Source organism: Rhagoletis zephyria, unplaced genomic scaffold (assembly GCF_001687245.7).
Source record: "Rhagoletis zephyria isolate East Lansing unplaced genomic scaffold, Rhagoletis_zephyria_1.1 Rzeph_scaffold_04747, whole genome shotgun sequence".
Taxonomy (NCBI): Eukaryota; Metazoa; Arthropoda; class Insecta; order Diptera; family Tephritidae; genus Rhagoletis; species Rhagoletis zephyria.
In genome coordinates, this window is record NW_016161830.1 from 24,362 (window position 1) to 48,084 (window position 23,723).

The 23,723-nt window shown below is 38.3% G+C and overlaps 1 protein-coding gene across 1 annotated transcript in view; it reads right to left on the reverse strand.

Annotated features, from left to right (window-relative positions):
* Nucleotides 1-23,710, reverse strand: part of LOC108371174 (serine-rich adhesin for platelets-like) — a 44,613-nt gene extending 20,903 nt beyond the window's left edge. Inside the window, exons 1-4 of the mRNA XM_017626683.1 lie at nt 22,162-23,710; nt 11,638-11,691; nt 7,380-11,575; nt 7,133-7,199 (exon numbers count right to left, since the gene is read on the reverse strand). Of these exons, the coding sequence (XP_017482172.1) occupies nt 7,133-7,199; nt 7,380-11,575; nt 11,638-11,691; nt 22,162-22,185 (4,341 nt within the window). The 5' untranslated portion in view covers nt 22,186-23,710. The remainder of the gene's footprint in view (nt 1-7,132; nt 7,200-7,379; nt 11,576-11,637; nt 11,692-22,161) is intronic.
* Between the last annotated feature and the right edge of the window lie 13 nt (nt 23,711-23,723).

The following is a 23,723-nucleotide window of genomic DNA, read 5'->3' on the forward strand; positions in this document are numbered from 1 at the left end:
TATAATTGTTAAAGAGCGATTTTTTTTATAAAAGTTGTAACTGTTACGGCCCCTGCGGGTCTTATCATTAAATTCCTCCTCCTTCCTACAAAAATTTACTTTGTTTACTTTACGCATTCGCTGAGTAATCAATTATATCAAATTAATTTGCATGTCTTTAAGCCTGTAATGCAATAAAAAAACGTGCTTGCCGCCGATTATCAGCCATCAAAAACTGCAGTAAAACCACCAACACATCCAACCAACCTACAATGTGTCCAACAACCACAGATATTAACTCGTCAGAACAATAACAACAGCAACTGTAATCTCTGCACGTCAATCAGAAGCTGTGGCCAAATCAGGCACAGCCGCAAACAACAGTACATGCACTTTAATATGTAATTGCATGCATGCATACATATGTATGCTTTAGCAGACTCGCCCTCAAAACGCGACTTCAGGCAACAGCAAAAATATTAAAATACATTGTACATACATACTGACATACTATGTATGTAGACTTGTATGCACTCTTCAAGATTTATTAAATTTAAAGGCGAATAATCGCAACACCTACACGTTAATTCGCAACGGCAGATTTGCAGATCTATAAATGCATACGTGTAGATAGTAGAGATGCCGTTTTTAAATCGATTAAATCGAAGATCGATTAATCTAGCCCTTCCAAATCGATTTTTGATCGATTTTTCAGTTCCGATTCGATCCGTAAATCGATTCAAAAAATTTGAGAAGCGACATTCGATTTTTCCTCAATTTACCTCAGAAAATGTATAATATTTTAAAGAAATTTGAATTGTTGGCTGGTACAAAAAAATTATGGGGCTTCACACCTCTCACCTCTCTAACTTGAGAGAGCAAAGGCCAAAGAATTCAATGACCTGCCTGTCTTCCTCCTCCGACTAGAGGGCTCCTCAGGAAAACCTCTTGGAATAACGCTATATAAAATTATGGCTAATTCTACAACAAAAACCTCAAAAATGGATATTCCAAACTTTGTGGAAATTTTCATAAAAATTGTGCACTCTTTAATTACTGCTTTAAGAAAAAATTTTAGTACGTATGTAGTTTTGCAGCAAATCCTTTCTAAAACGGGTAAATATAGAGTTAGCGCAAACAAAAAAAAAACTAAAAAGCGTCCATATTGCAAAAAAAATCTGCATAAATATAGTTTTTAATAGTGGTTAATTTCGTAGTAAAACATAAAATTTTTTCTCATTTGTGATCAAAAAACAAATAAAATCAAGACAAAATTAAGCATTTCCTTAAGTAGGGTTAATGATAAATAATAGCCCTTATGAAAAATGTAAAATGTATTGTAAAAAATACAATAATTTCTTCCCGCATTGATTATTTTTATTTCGATTCGAATCGATTAAAAAATCGATGTTTTTTCTTATTTCGATCTGGCATCTCTAGTAGGAGTAGGAGTATGCGCATAGATATCAGTTTATTGCTGCTGAATTTACTTCTGAGCCATGAAAAATACCAAAAAATGCATTGTTGCATACGCGCCAGTTGTTGTTGGTGTTGCTTTTTCTTCGTTGCTGACTGTGGACAGCTGATGGCTTATAGTTGGCGGTGGCGGTGGCGACGACTGACGACTGATGCCTGCCTGTTGGCTGACTGCAGCTCGAACGACACTGAATGTCTGTGCTGCTCGGGAGGTGTGGTGGAGTCGGATGAGTCAACACAAAAATTAGTCACAAACGAAGCGATGAATGTTAACTTGTTTTTTTTTTTGTGGAATTTTCCTGTTTTTTTTTTTGGCTACAGCGAAACGAAAAAAAGTCGACAGCTGAAATAATTCTCGTGTGCATATGAAAACAAATGCATGGACAGAATGGGATATGAATGATTGCAGATACCAGGCCATAGAAAATATGGAGTCAACGCATGAAAAGACTAGTAAACCACTACTTACTTGGTAACTTGGTGCTTAACAAATAAAGTAAAATGATGAAAAAATGTTCACATTAATCATTCCGAAAGGATGTTGAGCTTAGACCTTATCATCGGTATGTTTAACCTAGACGAGCCTTTATACTTTATTCAACAAAACGCCCTAGGCAAGGTGAGAGATATAAAACTTATTGAGTCTGTTTGAATATTAGTTACTATAAAAAGGATGGCGTCTTTGGNGAGCGTCAGTCAGTCAGTGTGTGTGCGTGATACTCGTAAAATGTGTAATGATAAATGTAGTAGAACCAAAGAATTTAATAACTCATACGAACATATTTTTGCTTATGTAGCCAACTTCCTTTGCAGGTTGACTTTTATAAAATTTATTGACCACATCTAAAGAACGACGTAAATTCAAGAGTTTTGCTCGGAATGGAATGTTGAAAAAAATATTCAAGTTTAACAAAAATTTTTTGACTTTGAAATAGTAACACGGTGTAACTGAACTGTTTAAGTGATCTAGTAGAGCTCGTAGGGCTGGCCGAGTAATTCACGAAACTGCATTAAAAAATTTTTTTAACACCCTCAAAATCTCGACTGTTGTTTGACATTATAATGTAGATGAAAATAAAGACGTGACAGAAGAGGCAAGAAAGTTGCCTCTCATGCCCGAACTAAATTGGTTTGAGTGTTTACAACTAACTGGTTCCATAATTATAACATGGATTTCATTTATTTGCCTTCACAATATTCTGAGATGTCATTTAAAATGAGCCATTAGAAAAAATATTTCGAAAACCAAGATTTATAAGCCAAAATGTCGACGTTGCTTATAGTCAACATCAGACATGAAAGGGTTAAAATAATAATTGCACTCGTATATAATAAAATTTTTATAAATCAGCTGTTGCGAAAGATCATTACCAAACTAAGAGAAATGCCAACTAAAGAACCTCCAAAGTAACAAAATTTGTGTATATGAGCAAATCTCACGAGTTGTTTTTTTTTAGTGTCGACTCCCTCCTCTCCCCAGAAAAAAAAACGTTAAAGCATTATTCTTGCATTTTTTGCAATCAGTGAAGTTCCAGAAACAAGTGGCATAAAAAAATCAAGTATTTGAACAATTTTAGCCTTAAAACATTTTTTTTAAGCGAAAAAGTACCGAAATTGCTCACTTCTTCATTGTCACTAGAAAAAATCCTAATGTTTTTTTTTAATAACTTTGGGAAGCTTTCAAATAAAATTTTCATATTAGAGGCAATATGTGAAGTTTCAAAAGCTTACCACGAAATAAAAAAAAATGGCAGCATGCAGAATATCTGTCGCAGCCATTTTTTTGTAGGTTTTGAAATTTTACGATTTTTTTTTTAATTGTAATAATTTAAGATACTTCAAAATGTTGAAATGAAACGGTGAAAATATTATTCTTGGTAAAACCAACGAATCTAGTGTAACAAAACTAGTGTGTCACCAAATGAAGAAAATAAAATTCCAATTTTACAATTTTTATTGGCATCCATCGAAATGCATTCAAAAATTTTTATATTTATACATGAAAAAAGTAATAGATACATATCTGCATAAGGAATATTGTGTAAAAATCTCAAAAGCAAAATATGTAATCATTTTTAAGTAATATAAGCCATATTAAGTTACGGCGTGCGAGCAAACGTGTAATATGACTTTTTATCGTGCTACGGGGCGTATACGTTATATACGCAACTACGGGTATACATATGAGCACGAGTGGTTGTTTTTTACTTCTTTTAGTATATATGTATCTTTTTCAACTTTTCATTTAAATACAATTTCGCGTTGGAATCTTGTTCTTTATAGAAAATTGGAGATAATGCATTTTCCAAGATAAGCGTGTCTTCATTTTCGACCAAAAAAAATGTATGTACGTGGATATGCATGTAAATTTGTTTTTGAGCGCATTCTTGCATTTCCCTGCATACAAACATTAAAGTTAATATGCCGACTGTTTGCCTTGTCAATATTGCCAAGCTTTTTGTTTTCTTTCAAATTAAACATATTTTTGCCTCGTAAATTTAATCAAAGAACATAAAAAACAAAAGTACATTAAACTTTGAAAGATTTTTTTATTTGAATATTAAATAGCCATGCGCGTAGCTGTATGTATGTATGTACTTACATATATACAAATGTGCATACGAGTAAGTACTTGCATACATATTTTCTATATAAAATCGCAATACCTAAAATAAAATATGCCAGTGCGATAATGAAGTAATCAAATAGAAAAAGTTAAGTGTCAAATTGAGTGACTATTAAACGAATTTCGCGCAAGTGCCCCACAGTTCAGAGAAATCAAAGCAAGTCCTCTATCTCACTTCACTTTAATTCTTTGCGTAATTGAATCAGCAGCAGCAGAAGAGGCAATCAGTCAGCCAGCGTAGAAATCCCAGCAATGTTGTGCGTGCGTGAGTCACATGTATGTATATATGTATGCTGATATGTCTAAATATATGCAGGCAGAAATACTATCACTACATTGCTGATGTGCAAGCGTAGCCCTCTGACCTTTGACGATCGTTAATGGTAATTTTTTATTCCAAAATTATACGCAATGACTACGCTTTTGTTGTGCTGCTATAGAAAATCTTGGCAATTTTGATTCTGCTCAATTAATTTATTTAACTCATCTTCACTCTTTCCCTCCTTTAAATGTTTGTATTTTAAATCGCGGTGTCATATTTTGAAAGATTTATACATTCTTTTAATTCTGTAAGCAATTTGGCACCCATCCAAAATAATTGACAAAAAAATTTTATGAACCACCTGTTCGATTTCGATACGCAGAAGTCTTTCGGCTACACGGACATACGTATGTAAATATGTATTGATTCTCACTTATTATTATGTATGCATATATGTACACATCGATGGTCCTCTGCAATGACGAGACAATTCAAAGTTCAAAAACTAAAAACTTTTGCTACTGTTAAGTGGCTTATGTCTCTAATCCACGTATAATCCTTACTAAAGTAAGCAGTAAGGATTACTAGAGTAATGAAGGGATTTTCGCACGGATGTGGACTGAGGTAGATCTCGAAAGGTACTCTCCTAGGCGCCATGAATGCAGATTTACAGAGACAGGGGAAGAAGCACTTTCATTTTGGTACCACTAATAAGCTTGATGCTCTACAAAAAAGGAGGGCCAACTCATAGTAAATCGTAAACTCTTAAAGAAAGAAGATATTACCTACCATGAACCTACTTCTACATTGAAGCCATACCCAGCGACTACTAACATCAAGCGCCTAATTTCATGCTATGTACTGCTGCATATGAAAAAATTTCCCTTCATTAAATTTATGAAATTTTTGCCATGCACTTCTCAACCGCCGTTTAATAAAGCGTTCTTAAGTTATAATTCGATGGCATGCTCGGACACTGCTTCCGAAGTTTATTGCGGACTCTGCTTGGCTTACAACTATGAGCTCTTGCTCTTAACCACATACCGAATAGGTACAGAAGAGTTTTAGTCCGCAAATTAGTTTCATCACACATAAACTCTACTCTTTTGGGTTCAGACCCATACTCCAGGTGTCACACAATTTGTATATTTGTACAGATTTGTACATTTTGGAAGTCACAGAGAGGTGTAGTGTAGACATAATGAGTTCAGTCCAATAACAACTTTCCTAATAACACCATGCTGTAATTGGGAAAATGCACAAATCGAGTGATCCCTGCTTAGGTTTATTGCCCTTTAGACTAAAAACGCAGGTTCGGCTTATAAAGCACTATTTAAAGGACGCAGCCGCGAACAAGTTCGCGACAACCCAGTATGCTTATACCAAGGAAAAGTCCCCGGGAAAAGCGCATAAAATGGTATATTACAATATCAATGCCTATCAAGAAATACATATAACCTGATAACAATCCTAGATACCGATGACACCTTCAACAAGATCATGTTCTCATCAAATTCGGAAGCGCTGATGGATCTGAGCATTGACTCGAGGCTGGGCACTGTTGTAGAATAAACCAGGTAGTGCAAGCTAATCTAGTGGCAGTATCGATTAGGTGGAGTCCTATCTCCCCTTCTTCACCGTGAACGAACTGCTTACAGCCATCAATAAGGAAGGATGCTGCAAGTCATTCGATGGATGAATGGCGGTCGCGCACTAAACCAACGGAAGCAATATTATATATGTATATATAATTCCAACTCCTAAAACACGCATACAATCACAAAAACTACTTTAAGAAAGTAGATGAAAGCATTTACGAATAAAACTTATTTCTCTAGTCAAATTTCCACTGGGCATTGAAATCCCAGTGGGAATTAGGAGCACGTAATAATACCTTATTAGCAACTTACTCTTCACCTGGCAGTCATTGCCATTTCCCTGCCGAACGTCCCTTACTTTTACAAAGGCATGGCCGCCTTATGTAATTAGGAATTTAGAATGTACATTTGGTATCAGACATACTTCTGAGCCGCTTTACAAAGTAAGTTACGTGTAATGCAGAGAAGTCGCTCGGAGTAGTTCGGCGCTTGGAGATAACTTCGGCTGCACGTTACTTTGCAACTGACAACGTAATGTGTCGTTGGAGGTGTTCATTTTGTGCTTTACTAGTAGATGACATTGGCCATGATGACAATTTTGGTACTAAAAACTGAAAGAAAACATGGCTTACCTCGTAAGGTGCTTACCTATTTTCCCAGTGGGAATGACAAAAAATTTGTGCTATTTAAAAAAATATTACATATGTGGAAACAGATACAATGTCTTTACACGAATATTATTTAATGCCCAATTCCGGCAATAATATTTCTTTGGATACCCACACCTAGAACATTAATTATTATTATTAAACATAGCAACCGTTCGTAAGAAATTTTAAGCATTGCATATTTTACTTAAATTTTACTCAATACCCGCGCACACAATAGATTATGATAAAAACATAGCAAGGTATAACCGTTCTCTCAATTTGTCGGCCATGATTTTTTTTTGAAGTTTGCCAACATTTTAAAATCATATAAAAGTGAAAATAAAAAATTGAAATTGTACGAAATTGTTGTTGCTTGAGATTGAAAATGAAAATGTGTGTGTGAGTTTGTGAGTAAATTTAAAAATTAAATTGTTTGGAAACGTGAAGAATTTTAAAAGTGACTCTCAGCGGTTCTACCTTACTATATTTTTATCATGCAATAGATCACTACGAAATCGAATCCAAAATTATTTTCACTCACCATTTTCTGCTCATAATACGGTATCGGTTGTGCTGCACTTCCACTTCCATAGTTATCCCATTCGTCCCTAATATCCAGAAAAAGAAACGAAAATAAAAAATAAATTAATAAAGGCAAAAAAACTGAAACAGAATTGCAATTGCCATTCATTAACTCGCAAACACCAACCTCCAAACACCGATAAGCTTTTCAACACACACCACGCTCATACCAGCAGTGCTCATTAGTTACCAGTACTTGTACTCACCTCTCCATGCGTTGAATCACCGGCATTTGCGCTGTACTATCGTGTATGCGCACTTGATCGGGTGTGATCTCCTCTAAGAAGACGTTGCGATTCGCCGGCACTGTGGCAAAGCTGTTGGCGCTGCTGCTGCCGTCCAAGAAGAGCGGACTCAATGGACGACACGAACCACCCAAAAGCTCATCGATATTTTGATGACGCGATATGAAGAGCTTCTCACCACCAAACGTTTGTCTGATGTTGCCAACATTGTTGCTGTAGCTGCTGCTATTGTGGGCATAAGGTGTATAGTAATCATTTGTTTGTTGCGCTTGTTGCTGTTGTTGTGATTGGTGGTGGTAGTAAGGTGATTGTTGTGGTATTGATGATTGTGTTGTGGGCGGTTGTGGTTGAGTTGAGTATTGGGGCTGATAGTAGTGATTCATTTGAACTTTCGACATTGGAATGTTATCGTAAGGCGATTTGCATTGATTTAGATTGCGCGTAGGCGGTTGCGGTGGCATTTGAGGGGCGTCTTGCTCAAGGGCAATGGGGCTGGCACATTGTCCCAATGGTGGCGGTCGTTCTGAATACTCGAAATTGAACGAATTACTAAGTTCGGTGCCAAAATTTTGTTGTTGCGCGCCAGCTACGTGCCCATTAATATGTTGCACTTCTGTGTCGGCGTAATCTCGTCCCCCGGCTTCGTCTGCTGCTACCTCATCCAATTCCGCTGTGCTCAAATTATTTATGACTCCATTCTGTACTTTCTCCTCCACATCATCAGCTTGCAGCCACCAGGCTTTCTCACCCGAGTCAGAACGTTGCGTGCGCGCGCTGGGTCTTTTGACCGGCTTGTCCTCGTCATTGTCCTCTTGCCACCAACATTTTTCATTGGAATCGGCCCGCGCGAGGTTCGAATTCGTCTTTTGCCTTTGTGGCGATTGGTGCCTTGTCTCTTCCTCGTCATTTTGCTGCCACCAGGCACGCTCTCCCGACTCAACGCGCTGGACGGTGAACTGCTTCTTCATTGGGCCAGACATCCACCAACGTTTGTCATCGCTCACATCCTTGCTGCTACTCGATGAGCGCTCCAAGTTACCGGCTTTTCGTGTGGGTAGTTTTATGGTAGCTTCGACGGCCGCCTCTTCTTCACAGTTCTTCCGCTCCTTCTCTGCCTCACTCAACCACCAAGACTTCTCCCCAGATTCCACGCGACAAATTTTCAATTGAATGGCGCCATTTTGCTTACCTGAACTATTCGAGTTCTCCAGTCGCCCATTATTTTTATCATCGCCTTTGCTGTCCTCATTTGAGTCGCCCCACCATGGCTTTTCTGGGGTGCAGTGGCTTCTTGCGATTTGCTTAGCTTCTCCATTTACTTTATAGTATGTCGCACAGTTCGTTTCATTTTGATCATTTTCATTGTGCGCGACCGCTTCGTCCCCTCCGCCAGCTTCATTCCCTGCATTTTGGTCGCTCGTCCACCAACTGTACTTCGTTTGTGATGCATTGCGTTGATCACTACAGCTTTGCGTATTCGTATTCGTATTATTGGTCAGCGACTGTGTAGGAGCCGTAGTGACCTCGCTCTGATCTTCCTCCTCCTGGTTGAGTGTTCTTAAATCATCATCCGCCAAAGTATCGTCCTCATCATTGCGTAACCACCACGCCGTTTCGCCAGAGTCGATGTGCCTGAGCTTGAAGCGCATATCGTCTTTTTGATGGTAACCCAAAGCAGATGCTGTATCGATCTGTCGACTCGTGTCTTGCCACCAACTGGACTCCTCGGGCTCTTCCGCAGACGTCGTAGCCGTAGTGGTGTAGGAATCGGTTACTTTTTCGGTGGTTAGCGCCGTTTCTGTAACCGTTGTTTCGTGTGGGAAGTGTGTACTAGTCGATTTCGTTACTGAAGATCTGCTGCGATCTTGTGTTTCGTTGCTATATTTCGTTAGACTGCGTTGACTCCTCGCAGATGTATTCTCTGTATTGTCGAGGCTCGAATTATAACAGTTTCGTTTCGATGTCGTAGTGGTTGATTCTGCTTCAGCTGCTGCTACGCTGGCAGGATCAGTCGTTGTCGTTGTGGTCGCGTTATTCGTTGGCGACGTGTTCGATTTGGTTGCTGCCGTAAGACTGCTACCAATTAGCTGACCCGTCTCTGAGTCGCCCCCTGAATTCTCAGAGCTTTCGATGAAAATGGGTTCGCTATTTACATCGCTCTGACGAGCAACGAAAAAATTCGACACAGACGACAACTTTTGCAGTCGATTAGAGGTCTTCTCTTGGGAGGAGGTGAGTGGCGATTTCGAATTTGTGCGCGATGATTCAACGGCCTCCGCTGCCGCCGTGTCTATCTGGGGGGAGCGCGTATCATTTGCGCTCAGTGGTGGCGGTGGTTGCGCTGCCTTTCTATTTTCAGCCGCTGGCCGCTGCGACGGTAGATCATTAGAATCACCTGTGCTGTTTGTCGCACACTTTGTCACACTCGAATTGTTGGCTGCCTGTTCTTTGTTGTGGGTGTTGAGGTTCTTCTTCTTGCCCTGCTTTTTGTTTGCTTTCTTTGGCTCCCCAGCGCTTTCCGCGCCGCTCGATGACGATACCGTGGATGTGGAAGTAGAAGTGGAAGACGATGACGATGGGGTGCATGATTTGTGTGCACTATTTTTCAAATTATTGCTGCTGTTATGACGGCTCAGTGATGACGTTGACGATGACGATTTTTTGGCATGGCAGCGTGGCCGTGATTTATTCTCACCTGTCCCTCCTCGTCTACTCGACGCAGCTGATGCATTGCTTGCCTCTGAACCAGCGCTCGGTGAGCGATCTTTGCGCTGTGCGGACCCGTTAACCAGATCGTTGTGAACCTGTTGCACCGCATCCGAATCTGTACCACTACTGGGCGTGCGGGACTTGCGCGGCCGATCGGTGGGGCCAACATTTAGCGCGGATTTACGAAAATCTTTGTTCGGAAGCTTCGTTGGCACATTTGCGCTGCTGGAGCTGCTCTTGGTGGGTGACTCAGCCTTCGGTGCAGTTGGAGGCTTATTGGCATTTGTGTTGGCAGTGAGATTTTCAAGCGAAGATTGTCGTGAGCTTATGCGAACAACCTTTGGAGGAGACAGCTTCGACTTTGTGTTCCCGGCAGCGCGTGTAGTTTTACTAGCGGCAGCAGTGGCCTCTTTCTTTGGCTCGCCGCTGGAGGCAGTAGATACATTTGAGGCGGATGACTTTGAAACAGACGATAACGGGCTGGAACTGTATCGTAGGTTCGTGGATGTGTAACGACTGTCCGAGTGCGGACTGTATGAGGGCACGCGACTGCTCAGACCGAAACGCGAGTAACGCGTCGAGTCATCAAGTCGGTCAGATTGTATTTCCTTATCCAAAGTCTTTCGCTTACATGTTGACCGTTGTATGGTCTTTTCAATTGTTTTTGCAATATCAATGCGGCGCGTTCTTTGCACAGTTGTCGCGCTGCCGGGTGGCGTGGGAGACGTGGCACGTGTGACCACCGACACCGAGGTAAATGTTTCTTTCTCTTCCTCCTCTGAACTACTTCCAACTTCGCTCTTTTCTTCTAACTTTTTTGGCTCTTCTGACACCTCCTCATCAATTTCCTTCTCGTTGGATTTGCGAGCAGCGCTCTCCCTTGCGCGACTAACAGAACGCGCATGAAAGTCACTGGCCGTAAGATATGAAATGGAGGTATCCGGCGGCATAGTTGGCGCACGCGCCGCGGATGTACCGCTGCCATAACGTGCATTGTAACCCGAAGTGCTGGATGATTTCGGCGTTGACATGCGGTATGAGTTCAGCGCGCCGTAGCCAATTTTACAACTAGTGTCGACCACTGGGCTTGGATCGCGCGATTTTCCTCTTAGCGCGCGAGAGACTGGACTAGGCTCCCGACTACGTATACGATTTGTGATTTCGAGGGCGGCAGGACTTGGTTCGCGCGACGAGCCATACTTATTAAGACTACCTGTGGCGGTTGCAGTGTAGCGCTTTGAGCCGCCGATATCGGTGGAGGAGTCTACTACAGGAGTTGCGCGACTCGTTGCACTCGGCGTGTAACGACTTGTGTACGAAGGTGTCTGTAGACTGGAAGGGGTATCGCGCTTGATGCGGTAAGTGCCGCCAGAGAAGGACGGGCGATATGTGCTCGGCGAAGCCAAAGAAGAATAACGACTGCTGCCAATATCATCACGCGAGGTGTACTGCAAGCAAGAAAAATATAAGGTTGTTTTCATATAAAGTATACGAAAATGGTTGCGCTTACCGCACTGGAGCCGCTGGGTTTATACGATGAGCCCAAGTTGGTTTTCCATGGTGTCTGCAAGGAAAGCGGAAAAATTTCACAAATTTAATTATATCAGAGTAATGAAATTAAGCAATTAACACATGCAAATGTTAAAACTAATGAAGATACACAATGTGAACCGGCCTGCCACACAGAAGATCACTGAAAACTGCCTCATTGCGCCATAAATAATAATTAATGGTATTTCCAGATTGACACGAAATCAATTAAGCACTTCACCAGCAATCATGCCACAAAAGCCATGGAGCCACACACATACATATGTACGTGCATAAACATCCATGCCACCATCCATTATGTACGGCAACAGGCAACGCATTGCGGACTGAGGCAGGTTGCACTTTCGCTTCCTCGGAAGAGCTCAACAAAAAAATCAAGTGCATAAGGGCCATTCAGAGATTTCCTCACGCACACATAAAAATAATTATGCTACCCCAATGCGGACATACTTACATGTATATATGTATTTACAGACTTGTACATATGCGTTGCCATTCCACAACAGCGGATGGAGCAGTGGGAGCGGGCGAGAAGTGCTTTCCAACATGTGCGCGCTCTTGTCAATTGTTATTATTTTCCTATTCCTCCCATGCAATGTGTATGAATGTACATATATAAGTAGTAAAATATTTTATAGGCGCTCTCTTGTCGACTCGACACCATTAAATGGACTCGTCGTTGCCGGTTGGCGTTTCACCTCGGCAAGATTTTCAATTAATTTTGGATGTGTAAACAGATTCATTTCGATTATTTCAACATCTGCAAGATTATAATTGGCGCTGACTTCACTGCGATCGCAGCCAGATCAGCACTGAATATGTGTATGTTTGTATGTATTTATTGATGTAGTATAGTATGTATGAATATAACTTTATTTAGACTTATGCTAGCAACCCACTGGAATATTTGGCGATATGTTTTCGAATTTCTTGTAGTTACCATCAAATGGGCAGCAACATAGTATTCTTGCCGTTAAAACCGCAATGAATGCCTCTCCACTTGAACTGCAGAATATTCTTATGCAAGCACCACTACTTGCTTTCAAATTCTTTGAGAATTCCATTATCCAAAGAGTTTTTATATTCAACTTGCAACCAAGTCTATATTTACTTGCGCAATTCTTTAGGAAAATACAAGAATAACATTTCTATTTTTATGCTGGCATGCCATTGAGACGTTGACATTTACCACATCTTACAGATTTCACAGCGGCATAGACATCAATACATACACGTGTTTGTTTGTTTGTTTGTTTGTATTCGAAACGTTCGAAATGCTCGAATTCGGTCGCTGCCACTCTCGCCAAATGTCAGATATCAGCACAACACTCCACGTACAGACTTTTAGCGAGCGTCGCGCTGTTGCATCCAGACGCCTGGCGTCCAGTCCTTTGCCACTTCGATGGATCACCGCTGTAAGGGGTACAGCACACTTGCGGCATATGGCACAAATCACTTTCGCATCACTTTGGAATTTGCGATTCTTAATTGCTTTAGTGTTGTTGCAGTGTGTGATTGAAGCATGTCTGCTGTGCCTTTGTGGCGGATTCCATTTTATTGCACTTGTCGCACATTTGGATTATACAAAAAAAAAAAACAAAAAAAGTATAGAAACAAATCAAAAAGTAGGAGACTTTGAAGAGGTGCGTATTTTCCATATGCGGAATGACACTTTAAAATGTTCGCAAAAGAAAAGTGCTCAACAATAATTGTTGCATAAATATTTACATACCCGAAAGACAGACGATTTTGATGAGAAATTTTTTAATTGCAGGAAACTGCCACCCGAAGGAACATGAGCTATCCATAGTGCATAACTTAAACGGGTGAAACGGATTACCCCGCCAAAAGTAGCTTAAGAAAGACTGGCTAACTTTAAAATATGTCTCATTCTTCGATGGCCGCTGGTGAACTTTTCCTCCCAATATTAATCATTTCTTTTCTCTTGATATGTCCTACTTTAAATTGAATTTTAGTAGTAGTACTTCTCAATTGCCTACTCAGTCCAAAGTAGCACTTGTTGGCAAGAGTGATTCTCAGTTAAATTCCAAACCTGAACCTTGGCTATTAAACAAAGTCCTTTACTTTTTCGAAATTGTATCTGTCCACAGTGTCGTGTTTGCCGAGACGCTTATGCTATGACTGTGTGTCTGATGACGGAAGAACTTCGTTTTTCTCTCGTTCACCACCAGATCCGTTCGCTTTGCTTTTCTATCTAATTCCGGAATGGCAGAACAGACGTTGTTTTTACAGATGGGGTGAATTCCAAAACGTCAAAATACAAAGCATCAGATGATGTATGAATGGACATATATATATATATATATTTATACGACCGGGTCTGAGAAAATGGTGTTATCGGTTCTATTTTTTAAGCTTATATTTCACTAGATTTCGCTCATATTGCAATCAGCAATCTCTTTTCCTGTGTATATTTGTTGCAGATATTATGTTTAGCGTTGAAAGATCTTAGTTTATTTTCATTATGTACTCGTATTGCAGAATTTCGATTAAGTAATTTTTGGCACGTTCCCTTCGAAGATTTCATCAATTATAAACATTCGCGTGCCAACTCGACGAATACCGTAATTGTAATCAAACCAAATAAACTACGGACGTTGTATGTAAATACTTTAGTATGTATGTATGTATGTATGTATGTACGCGAATATGTAAAAAACGAAAGCTACTTCACACCATGCAAAAATGTATAGTATACTAATCTTTTGAAACATGTATGTATATATTTAGGTATGTTCATACATACAGTGAGTGTCAGTGAAAATCGTACAGTAAAATCGTATAAAATCCATAAAAATCAAAATTTCTAACAATTTAAAAATATTTCAAATTTCCATCAAAACTTCACAATTTTCATTCAGATTTTTTTTTCGGCATGCAGTTTTAAAGCCTATTCAATTTTAATATAATTTTAGTATAATAAAGTTTCCAAGGCAGAAACTTTGAGTTTTATTGATCTACCTAAATAACTAAATTTGTATTAAAAATTAAAAAAAAAAATATTAAATACAACAAAATATTTTCAAAAAATTTACAAAAATTTACTTTACGCTGACACTCACTGTATGTAACTATTTATAAATCTAGTACAAGTTGAAATAAATAAACTAATTTTAATGAGCCAAAGAGTAGATGTGTGCCACAACTTTAGGCCAAATCTTAGACATAACTACATAAATAATTTCGCGGTTCTGAACAATCACGCCTTGGTATTAAATTAGTTAGCCCATTGGAAAGAATTCTCTTATTGTCGGCTTAGGCGCCTGTGATGTGGTAAGCAATGCAAATTAATGGGACGCCGTTTGAACATTGTTTATGTGCTGTCAAAGGCGGAGGAAAGGCGTCCGAAGGAATCTCTTTGCAATATGATATTTCTGCTATTCTTAGCATGGTCGAACGCTACTATGCAGATAGGATGCATCACGTTGTAAAGTTGATATGAGATTGGAGTAGTCTAACTACGTTTTGGAAAACAATATGCTGTCTAAAGCACCTATGACGAAAATTTGTTCCAAAGTAACTCAATATGGTTTTAATTGGTTTTGCTTTCTATTATTTTGTAGTCTTCGTGGGTTTCTCCCGCAGGGAAAGAAAGTGAAAGGTTTCGAGACAAAAAAATTACCTTGAAGGTGGCACATGGCAGAAACCGGTTTGCTCCAAACCAAATTTGACAACGAATAAACTCCAAAATATATACATGGGCTCCAATTAATTTTAACGTCAGTGACGGACGAAATTGTGTTTAAAAATATACATATGTATGTATATTAAGTACCAAATACTAGATACAAAAGTATTAAGGTACTTATGTTGTAGTAAATACAGAAGTAAAGTATTTTGGACGTCACTAAATCCTATAAAGGTTGGGAAAAATAAAAAGTCCGAAAACGCCCAACGTTCTTTCAAGATCACGAAAAGCAAACGATGATAAGCCCAAAAAATTTTCAAACAAACTAAAAAAAATACGAAGAAAATCTTGATATGTTCCGAAATATCCTGAAACCTTAGTTAACCGCTTAGTATTTAAAAATATACTAATACTTGAGTATCCTAAATAGATCACACCCTAATATTTGAAATTCAAAAAAAAATTTAATCTTAAATAAAAACCAACAAATGCAACAACCACATGATCAAGTCTAAATAGCAAAAAAACCGTTACCCTTGATTGTAACTAGTTGGGCTGACAAATGAGAAAGTGGAACAATCAACAATAGTTTACATGACGAACTTAGCTCAGTAGGTAGACTACTGGCTTTGAGCGCCGGAATTGCTTGTTTCAAGCCCCAGCGAACTCGGTGAAGAAGTCTGATGAGGAGATGTGGTGATCACCGAAATAGCAGCTATAATTTGTACCAAATGTAAATTACTGTTACTGTTTTTCCTAATAAACAATCGTGATACAAAGCTCAACAAAAATATTAAAAATAAAATGTTAATAAGCCACAATAACATTGGTAAATTACTGTTGTTTTTCCACAACATTTTTCACTAAAAAACGGCCTCAAGCTCAAAAAAAAGTTGTTGAATATTTAATTTTATTTAAAATCATTTTTATTTCCTCAATTTATATTTTTATTTTCGTGTTTTTATTTTATTTTTCTATTTTATTTTATTTTATTTTATTTTATTTTATTTTATTTTATTTTATTTTATTTTATTTTATTTTATTTTATTTTATTCTATTTTCGTCATACATATATTTACAACTGTGCATCTGCGAGTACTTTTCGAACAACTTCACAGCAAATCCAACACGTGCGACGCTGTTACGATTATTTGCAGCTCACAAACTAAACGTCAGAAGTACTTAACCATATATAAATGATTGCCTACTGCCTGCCGCCGAGCTGCAGCTTTGTCTTTCAACACCTTCTAACAATAGCCGGGCTGCATCTGCGGCAACGGCAACGGCTGCACTTTATGACCGTCGCCGACTTAATCAATAAAAGTTGCAGTGAAATTTATGTATTTGCCTTCACACTATTTTCAGCCAACTACCGTATTTATTTTTAGTCAAATAATTAATTGGAGATTTTTTTTTAAACTTGAATGCGAGCATCGCCCGAATAAAGTTGTATACATACTCACATACATACATACATTTTTATACAGAACATGCAATGGAATCTATTTTCGTGTAAAGCGACTGCCAGCCAAATAAATCCATGCAAACATTGGCTATTATCTGGCGTTTTCGTTTTTGTTGCAACGTTGACGCATAGTGTGTGTGTGAATGTGTGCGTAATATCTAAATTTGTACCCGCATTCGCAGCTGCATCACGGCGATACAGGGACGAGCGATTAACTTGCAGCAGCAAAATGTTGTACGGTGAATGAGTGAAGTGGAGAAAATATAATTTTTTAAGAATTTTTTACTCGTTTTTTTTCAGCACAATTTGCATCTTTACTCTTAATTAGAAAAGCAGATGTGGGTTTGAGTGTACTTAAGTGTTTGGCGGTTGTTGTATCATCAGTCGCCAATAAACTGAAAACCAGGAAAATTGCCAACCATTAAAGCAATAATAAGATCGTTCAATTCCTTTGTTGGTTTTTGCTGTCTTTGTTGTCATCATTTTGTGTTTTTATAGTTGTTATTGTGTGCATTTATTAAGCCAGCAATTAATGTTTATTTTATTAGCAGTGAAATGTGAAAAGTTTGTGCAAATTCTACACTTGTAATGAGTTGAATTGAATAATGGATGGGGTGGGAAATTAAAATGCGCCACAAGCGAATTATTAATTTGACGCCTACTGCAGTGCATTTGCTGTTTTTGTAAAAAATATTGCACAGGCGTTGGGCAATAGAATCACTGGGCCAAATGTTTGTGGAACAGGAAGCTTGGATTTAAATCTGCAAAGCAATACGGAAAATCGTTACGTTAAATTTTCATTTCTGACAAACTCTGGACCCAGGTGGCTCCCCCGATTTTTTATACGCCATAGGAAGTAAGAGCTTCAAGGCGAAATCGGCCAAATCTGGCAGAAATTGGCTCAAATAATGTGACTTTGCATATTTTTAGCACCCCTTCTCTTTACTAAGAAAACTCAGCAGGCGAAAATTTTGGGTATTATTTTTTAGATCACTGGACTGAGGAATTAAACTAAAGCTTTTCCTATAGATGCTCACGGTAGTAGAAGTATCAGGTATACAACAGATATATTTGAAGAAAAACTGCGAAAGGGTAAAACGGGTATGTATCTTTTCAGATATGAGTGGTGAGGAAGTGGCTCCAAAACGGTCAAAGATTATAAGGTGGCATGGAGTTCGGCCACTGTGGTGGTAAGCAGTGCACGCTTCCACTCCGCCGGGCCTAGGTTCAAGCCCTGGTCAAAGCAACATCGCAAAAAATATAGAAAAAGGGTATTTTACTTAACAGCGGTTGCATGAAAAACAGCTGCTCATAAAAATACAATCGCCGTTCGGAGTCGGCGCAAAACCTTAAAGTCCCTCCTCGTTGTGTGATAACATCTAGGCGCACGCCTGGGAGGAGAGGGGAGCTGCTGAAAAGACATATGAGAATAGGAATTGTAACAAAATGGCATCTCGTGTGCAGCTTAGATAAGGGCTACGCTCTGGCGACGCACAGTGAGTACAGGGCCTTCATTTCTCAACCAATTTTATTAATATTTTTCCTTAACGAAAGCTAATAATATTTGTTTAGAAAATACTATTTATCGAGCCCAGTTTTTAGAATTTTTATTTGTCTGCATGGAATATTCTATGTATAATATTAAACTTTAAATTTGAAATTTTTTCGTTTTGGGGGAACCTACATACATATAACTGTATTCAACTGATTTTTATTATGTAACATTTATTTACGGGAACAGGTGAATCGATTTTCTTCCAAATCGCAGCTTAAGCAATAAAATGACAATAACATTAAAGAGATGGAAAAGAAAACCAGACACGAACGCAAGCACAAATTCTATTAAGATATTTTGCACATCGTACAGTTCCTTAAGTAACGTAGACAGATAGATATCTGAAGATTATGCACCGCGACCAAGTGGGTCTATTGTAATGTAACTCTTCTTCTTTTGTTCAATGTATTGGTGTATTTGGAAGAAATCGTAATAGATAAAAGGAAATGATAAAAAAAAACAAGTGATCTCAGCTGCAGACATTTTATGACAAACAGCTGATAGGCAGTGCCTTTACTTAGAAGGCCGTATGATGATTTTGTATATTTTATCAAAAATTACATTTTGATGAATGCTGCTTTCAATCTGACAGCGAACAAATTGTTTCCAGCCTTTCAAGCGCAGACCACATTACAGCTTTTTTAACAATGTCTAACTAGCGTCTGAGGTCACTCATACGCGGTGGCGACGTAATAGAAGTTAGATTTCACACAAGGTGCTTGTGATGATTTCAAAAAGCGGCTGTTCTAGCAGCTCACGAAACTAAATTTAATTTTTAAAGTAGCAAATAGCCATATAGTGAGTTCTGTACCAAGGAAAATTATTACCATTCATCTTTTGATATGTAACTTAGGGTGGTCCAAAAATGCACGTAAAAAAAAGTAAAGTCAGAATTTGTATGCTCTCACCCCATAGGATTGCTCTATACCGAACAAAATATGCCCCTATTTTTTATTTTGAAATCAAAAAATATTTACAATGCGTTCAAACCGCTCAAAGTTTTCCATGTATTTTATATAGGGAAAAAACACTTTTCGGAGAAATGGTGTAGAATTCTTGAAAATCAATTCAGAAGACCTCCAACAATAATATACAATTATTTTTTAACCATATTTCCATAGTAACTATATTTTATAGGTCCGCCAAAACCCCTAGAAAATTCCAGGAATTGCATTAAAAAATGGTTAAATAAACAATTGGACATTGTTATTGGAAGTCTCCTGAAGAGAACACAGTTTTCCGATCGAAATATATTGATTTTCGAGAATTCTAAACCATACCATTATACGAAAAGTTGCTTACTTCCCATATCAAATACATGGAATACTTTGAGTGCTTTGAGCGACTTCGAAATGTTTTTTGATTCCAAAAAACAATAAAAGGGGTATACTTTCATCGATATAGAACAATCCTAGGGGGTGAGAGCATTAAAATTCCGATTTTACTTATTTTGGATCACCCTAATATGCATACACCCAATACGAAAAATCGCACTTGTTTTCAAACATCTGGTACTTTTATGTAGATTTAATGGCGAATAGTGTAGCCTTCAAACAAATATTTACTTCTACTAAATCTCTATCTTTCGAAACATCTGAGATAATCAGACCTCCACCAAACAGGCAGAACCTTGATTTTATCAATTAAAGTCAACGCAAAACGTAAATAAATCTTCAACAAATAAACAAATGCGAAGCATAAAAAGCTCAATATATATTGACTTTCATTTAAGAATAGCGAAATGTAGCAATACAAATAACTAAAAGAAAATCTAAGCCAAGCAAAACCCCAAAAAATGGTACAAGTAAATTGTTTTGTTGAAAATAAAAAAAAACTGAGAGATGACCAAAGCGAAAAAAAAATCACAGAAATTAAGTGGGTGATTTCGATAGTCACACACACACACACTTGATGAAACACAACTCCAATACATACAAAAATACACAAAAAATGTTTACGCAAAAACAAATTTTCTTAAAACAACAAAAAAAAAAACAAGTGTGCTTTTCAGAAAATTTCAGCTAGAAATTTGTGCCATTAACAAAGCATAGATCGAAATATTCAGATTTTAGAATACCAGAATACCTGCCGTGACGCGAACTGAACAATGAATATGTACGTATGTATGCGTATTTATAGATGCATAAAGCAAACAATAGCCACGGCAATGCGGCAACATGTTGAGCTATTTGAAAAGAGATTCGAACTTAACTATTTGGATAAGAAAATTAATGGACAGGAAGCAAATCGCAAACGAAAAGCAAACAGCTAATGAAAGTCTTGGAATTGTATGTATAGGAAAGACCAAACAAACTCAAAGAAAGCAAACATACATACATATGTATGTAAGCGTATAATTCGAGTTAATAGAAGAAAAAAATTCATAAATTTTAAGTTGGCTTCATAAACTGTTGCAGGTAATAATTATGTGTTAAAATTTATGTGCACTAATATACATACATACATACAAACAGTGGTGAAATAAGGCGGTGTGGAAATGATTTTTGTGCTAATCAAAAGTAAAACGCTCAGTAGGTATGATTAAAAGACAGATTTTAGAAAACGTTTTTTTGAATACCTGTGGGATAGTGGCAACAAAAAAAGGAAGGTTACGAGTCCTAAACCACTTTCCTGAGGGAGGAAGGTAAGCCTTATGACTTTAATAGAGGCTTAACCTAAACATTAGCCTTCAAAAAAAAAAAATCATTCTCACCCATGAACCTCACTAGCTTCGATATGTTAATACTCAAAATAAATAAAGAAAAAAAATAACAGACGGAAGCTTACCGGTTTTTATAATATCTTGTTTTGGAACTTTTCGGGCCATAAGCTATAGTTGTCCACGTGAAATTTAAGAACCCAATGAGTCTCAGTGGGTTAATATCAGTTAAATCTGTTAAAACCCTGGAATATTCAGAGCCCACCCGTTCCTGGCTAGGTTTGAAACTGTACCGCGGCGATGCGAGTGCCTTAATGGTCGCCTGGCTATGCGAGAAAATGGCACTGCTTGTCCTGGTTTATTTTAAGACTAACAGTGTTTTGAACGCCTCTCGTAATAGCAAAGATTTCTGCTTTAAAAGCGCTGGCTGAATCTGGTGTTGGAATGGATTTTTATATTTGGAGATCAGTTAAAATAGTCACCGCCTTTATGCCACACTCCAATTTAAGCCCTCGCAAAAAATTAAGTCTTCGAAGCATTTCCATCACTTTTTCTTCCGAAGCAAAAGCGTAGGATAGACGCCACGGCTCTCCACCAAACCAAACTCCAAAATAATGCTGAGAGTTAAGCAATGAAGCGGGAAGTAAGTAAACGTGGGTTACTGCACCTGGTAATATATCTGAGCGGAAAAGTGCCACAGCGGTTTCACTGTATGGTACTTCGGAATTAAGCAAATACAAATTCTATATACTTACTTATTTATTAGGAACAGCACCTTACTTGACTTTTTCTTAAAGCTTAAAATTTGATTTACACTGAAACTTATTTCAATTGTCTGTCCCGACGAAATCGTAGAAAAAGTTCAGTGTACATATATTTAGATAAAAATGACTTCTTACGATTGCCTTTGGAAGTGCGAAGAAAAAGTAGTTTCTTTCAACAAAAGCTAAAGCAATGACGTCCAATGACGTCCTCGATGCATTGCCGTCAGCAAAATGGTGATCTCGATTCAAACGTTTAAACATTCTTTCAGCTGACAATTAAAAACATCTAAACAACCGTTAGACGCCAACTCAAATTTACACCTAGCATTTTGTATTTATATATACTATATACTTATACACGTTTTCTCTGTAGATAATTGCTTTTACTTACATAACTACTGCGGTAGGAAGACATGATTTCGTATTTGGCACAAAAGCCAGCCGTGAACTCTGCAAAACCTTTTCACACCACCCGTTGCGCTATTTTATATTTCTTTTTTTTTATATATTTATTGCGTCTACTCGTTTATTTCGCAATTTACTCAGCACTTGTCTGCTTAATGCAAAAAGATTATAATACTTTATGTATGATTTTTTTATTTTTATTATTTTTTTGCTATTTTAACTTGGCAGTTATTGTTAGCTAATTTAACTCGGCGCATCGGCTTTTTGCACTTCAGTGCTCTTTGAAACTTTTATTGGCGTGCGAACGCGATGGCAATTGCGAGTGATTTCGCATAATGGAAAACAACCGCGCCAATTGCGGAGATAAGCGCACTTAATAAATGTCAATTTCTGTGCTGAATCTTCTTTTATTGTCACACATTAATTTTTCGTTTGCACTTGTATATATATTTTTTAAATTTATTTCGTGATTTTTGTCTCAGATTATGCGATTTCTCTGCTTAATTTTTTTGCTATATAGAACTGGTTGCATGAAGCGCGTTAGCTGTCACACTTCAATCAATTATTAATTACATTTTTTATTGCATCGCTGTGCATTGGCGTTGCCTTCGACGAGTTCGCGCTGGGCCACTACCGTTCAATCACTTGTGCGCGCCCCAATTGATGAGTGTCGTGTATCTGGCGGCAGGGCGCTGTCGCCACTCGACAATAGTTCTGCACACTACTCGAACTCGTTTGCAACGCGCGCTTGCTAATGATTACTTTTTGTGTGTGATTTTCAATTTCTTTATTTTTGCATTCTGCCGCAACTAACCGCAATCAATCGAAAGGCACTTAAGGGTCTCAAATAATAGAAATAAATGCTTTTCGAATTGCAAGCTACAAATGTTGCTGCCACCGCCAGAGCCAGCGCGCTTTCCTGCAGACACTCAGTCAGTGCATTGCACTTGCACCAATCCAGCGCGCGAACAGATTTGCACTCAAACGCGCACACACGAAAGCACACCAAAATGCAACACTTGCAATACGTGCGCACACTTTTTATTTTATTTTTTATTTTTTCGTATGGGCCCAATTCTCGTTGCGTTCTTTACCGCGCGTACCTTTCAGTCTCTCAACGCACCAGTCGATCCCTTAGCTATGCTGCCGGTAGAACTTAACAAATTAAAAACTCATTCGCTTATTGGCGCACAGCGGCCTAGTGCATGCCGGCAAAAAATGCACCAAATACAACAAAAAAAAACGTAGGTATATTTAGTTTGAACGCAGCGCGCAGCGCAATGCACGCGTTGCGAAAGAGGAGCCACACAGCGTAGCCGAAATGAGGGCGCGCAGGCGAACGCGGTCTAACTTGTCACGTCATTTATATTTATGCAGCTGCAGTATATTTATTTAAAAGACACATCGAATTTACTTTTCTCCTCGTTTCACCGTAGATACTTTTTGCCTTTTATTGTGATTGTTTTTTCGTTGTTGTTATTTTTGCAGCCACCACTCAGCGCACGCCACACGCGCGTTCCAATGTATTTTTAAAAATCAACGAGCGAA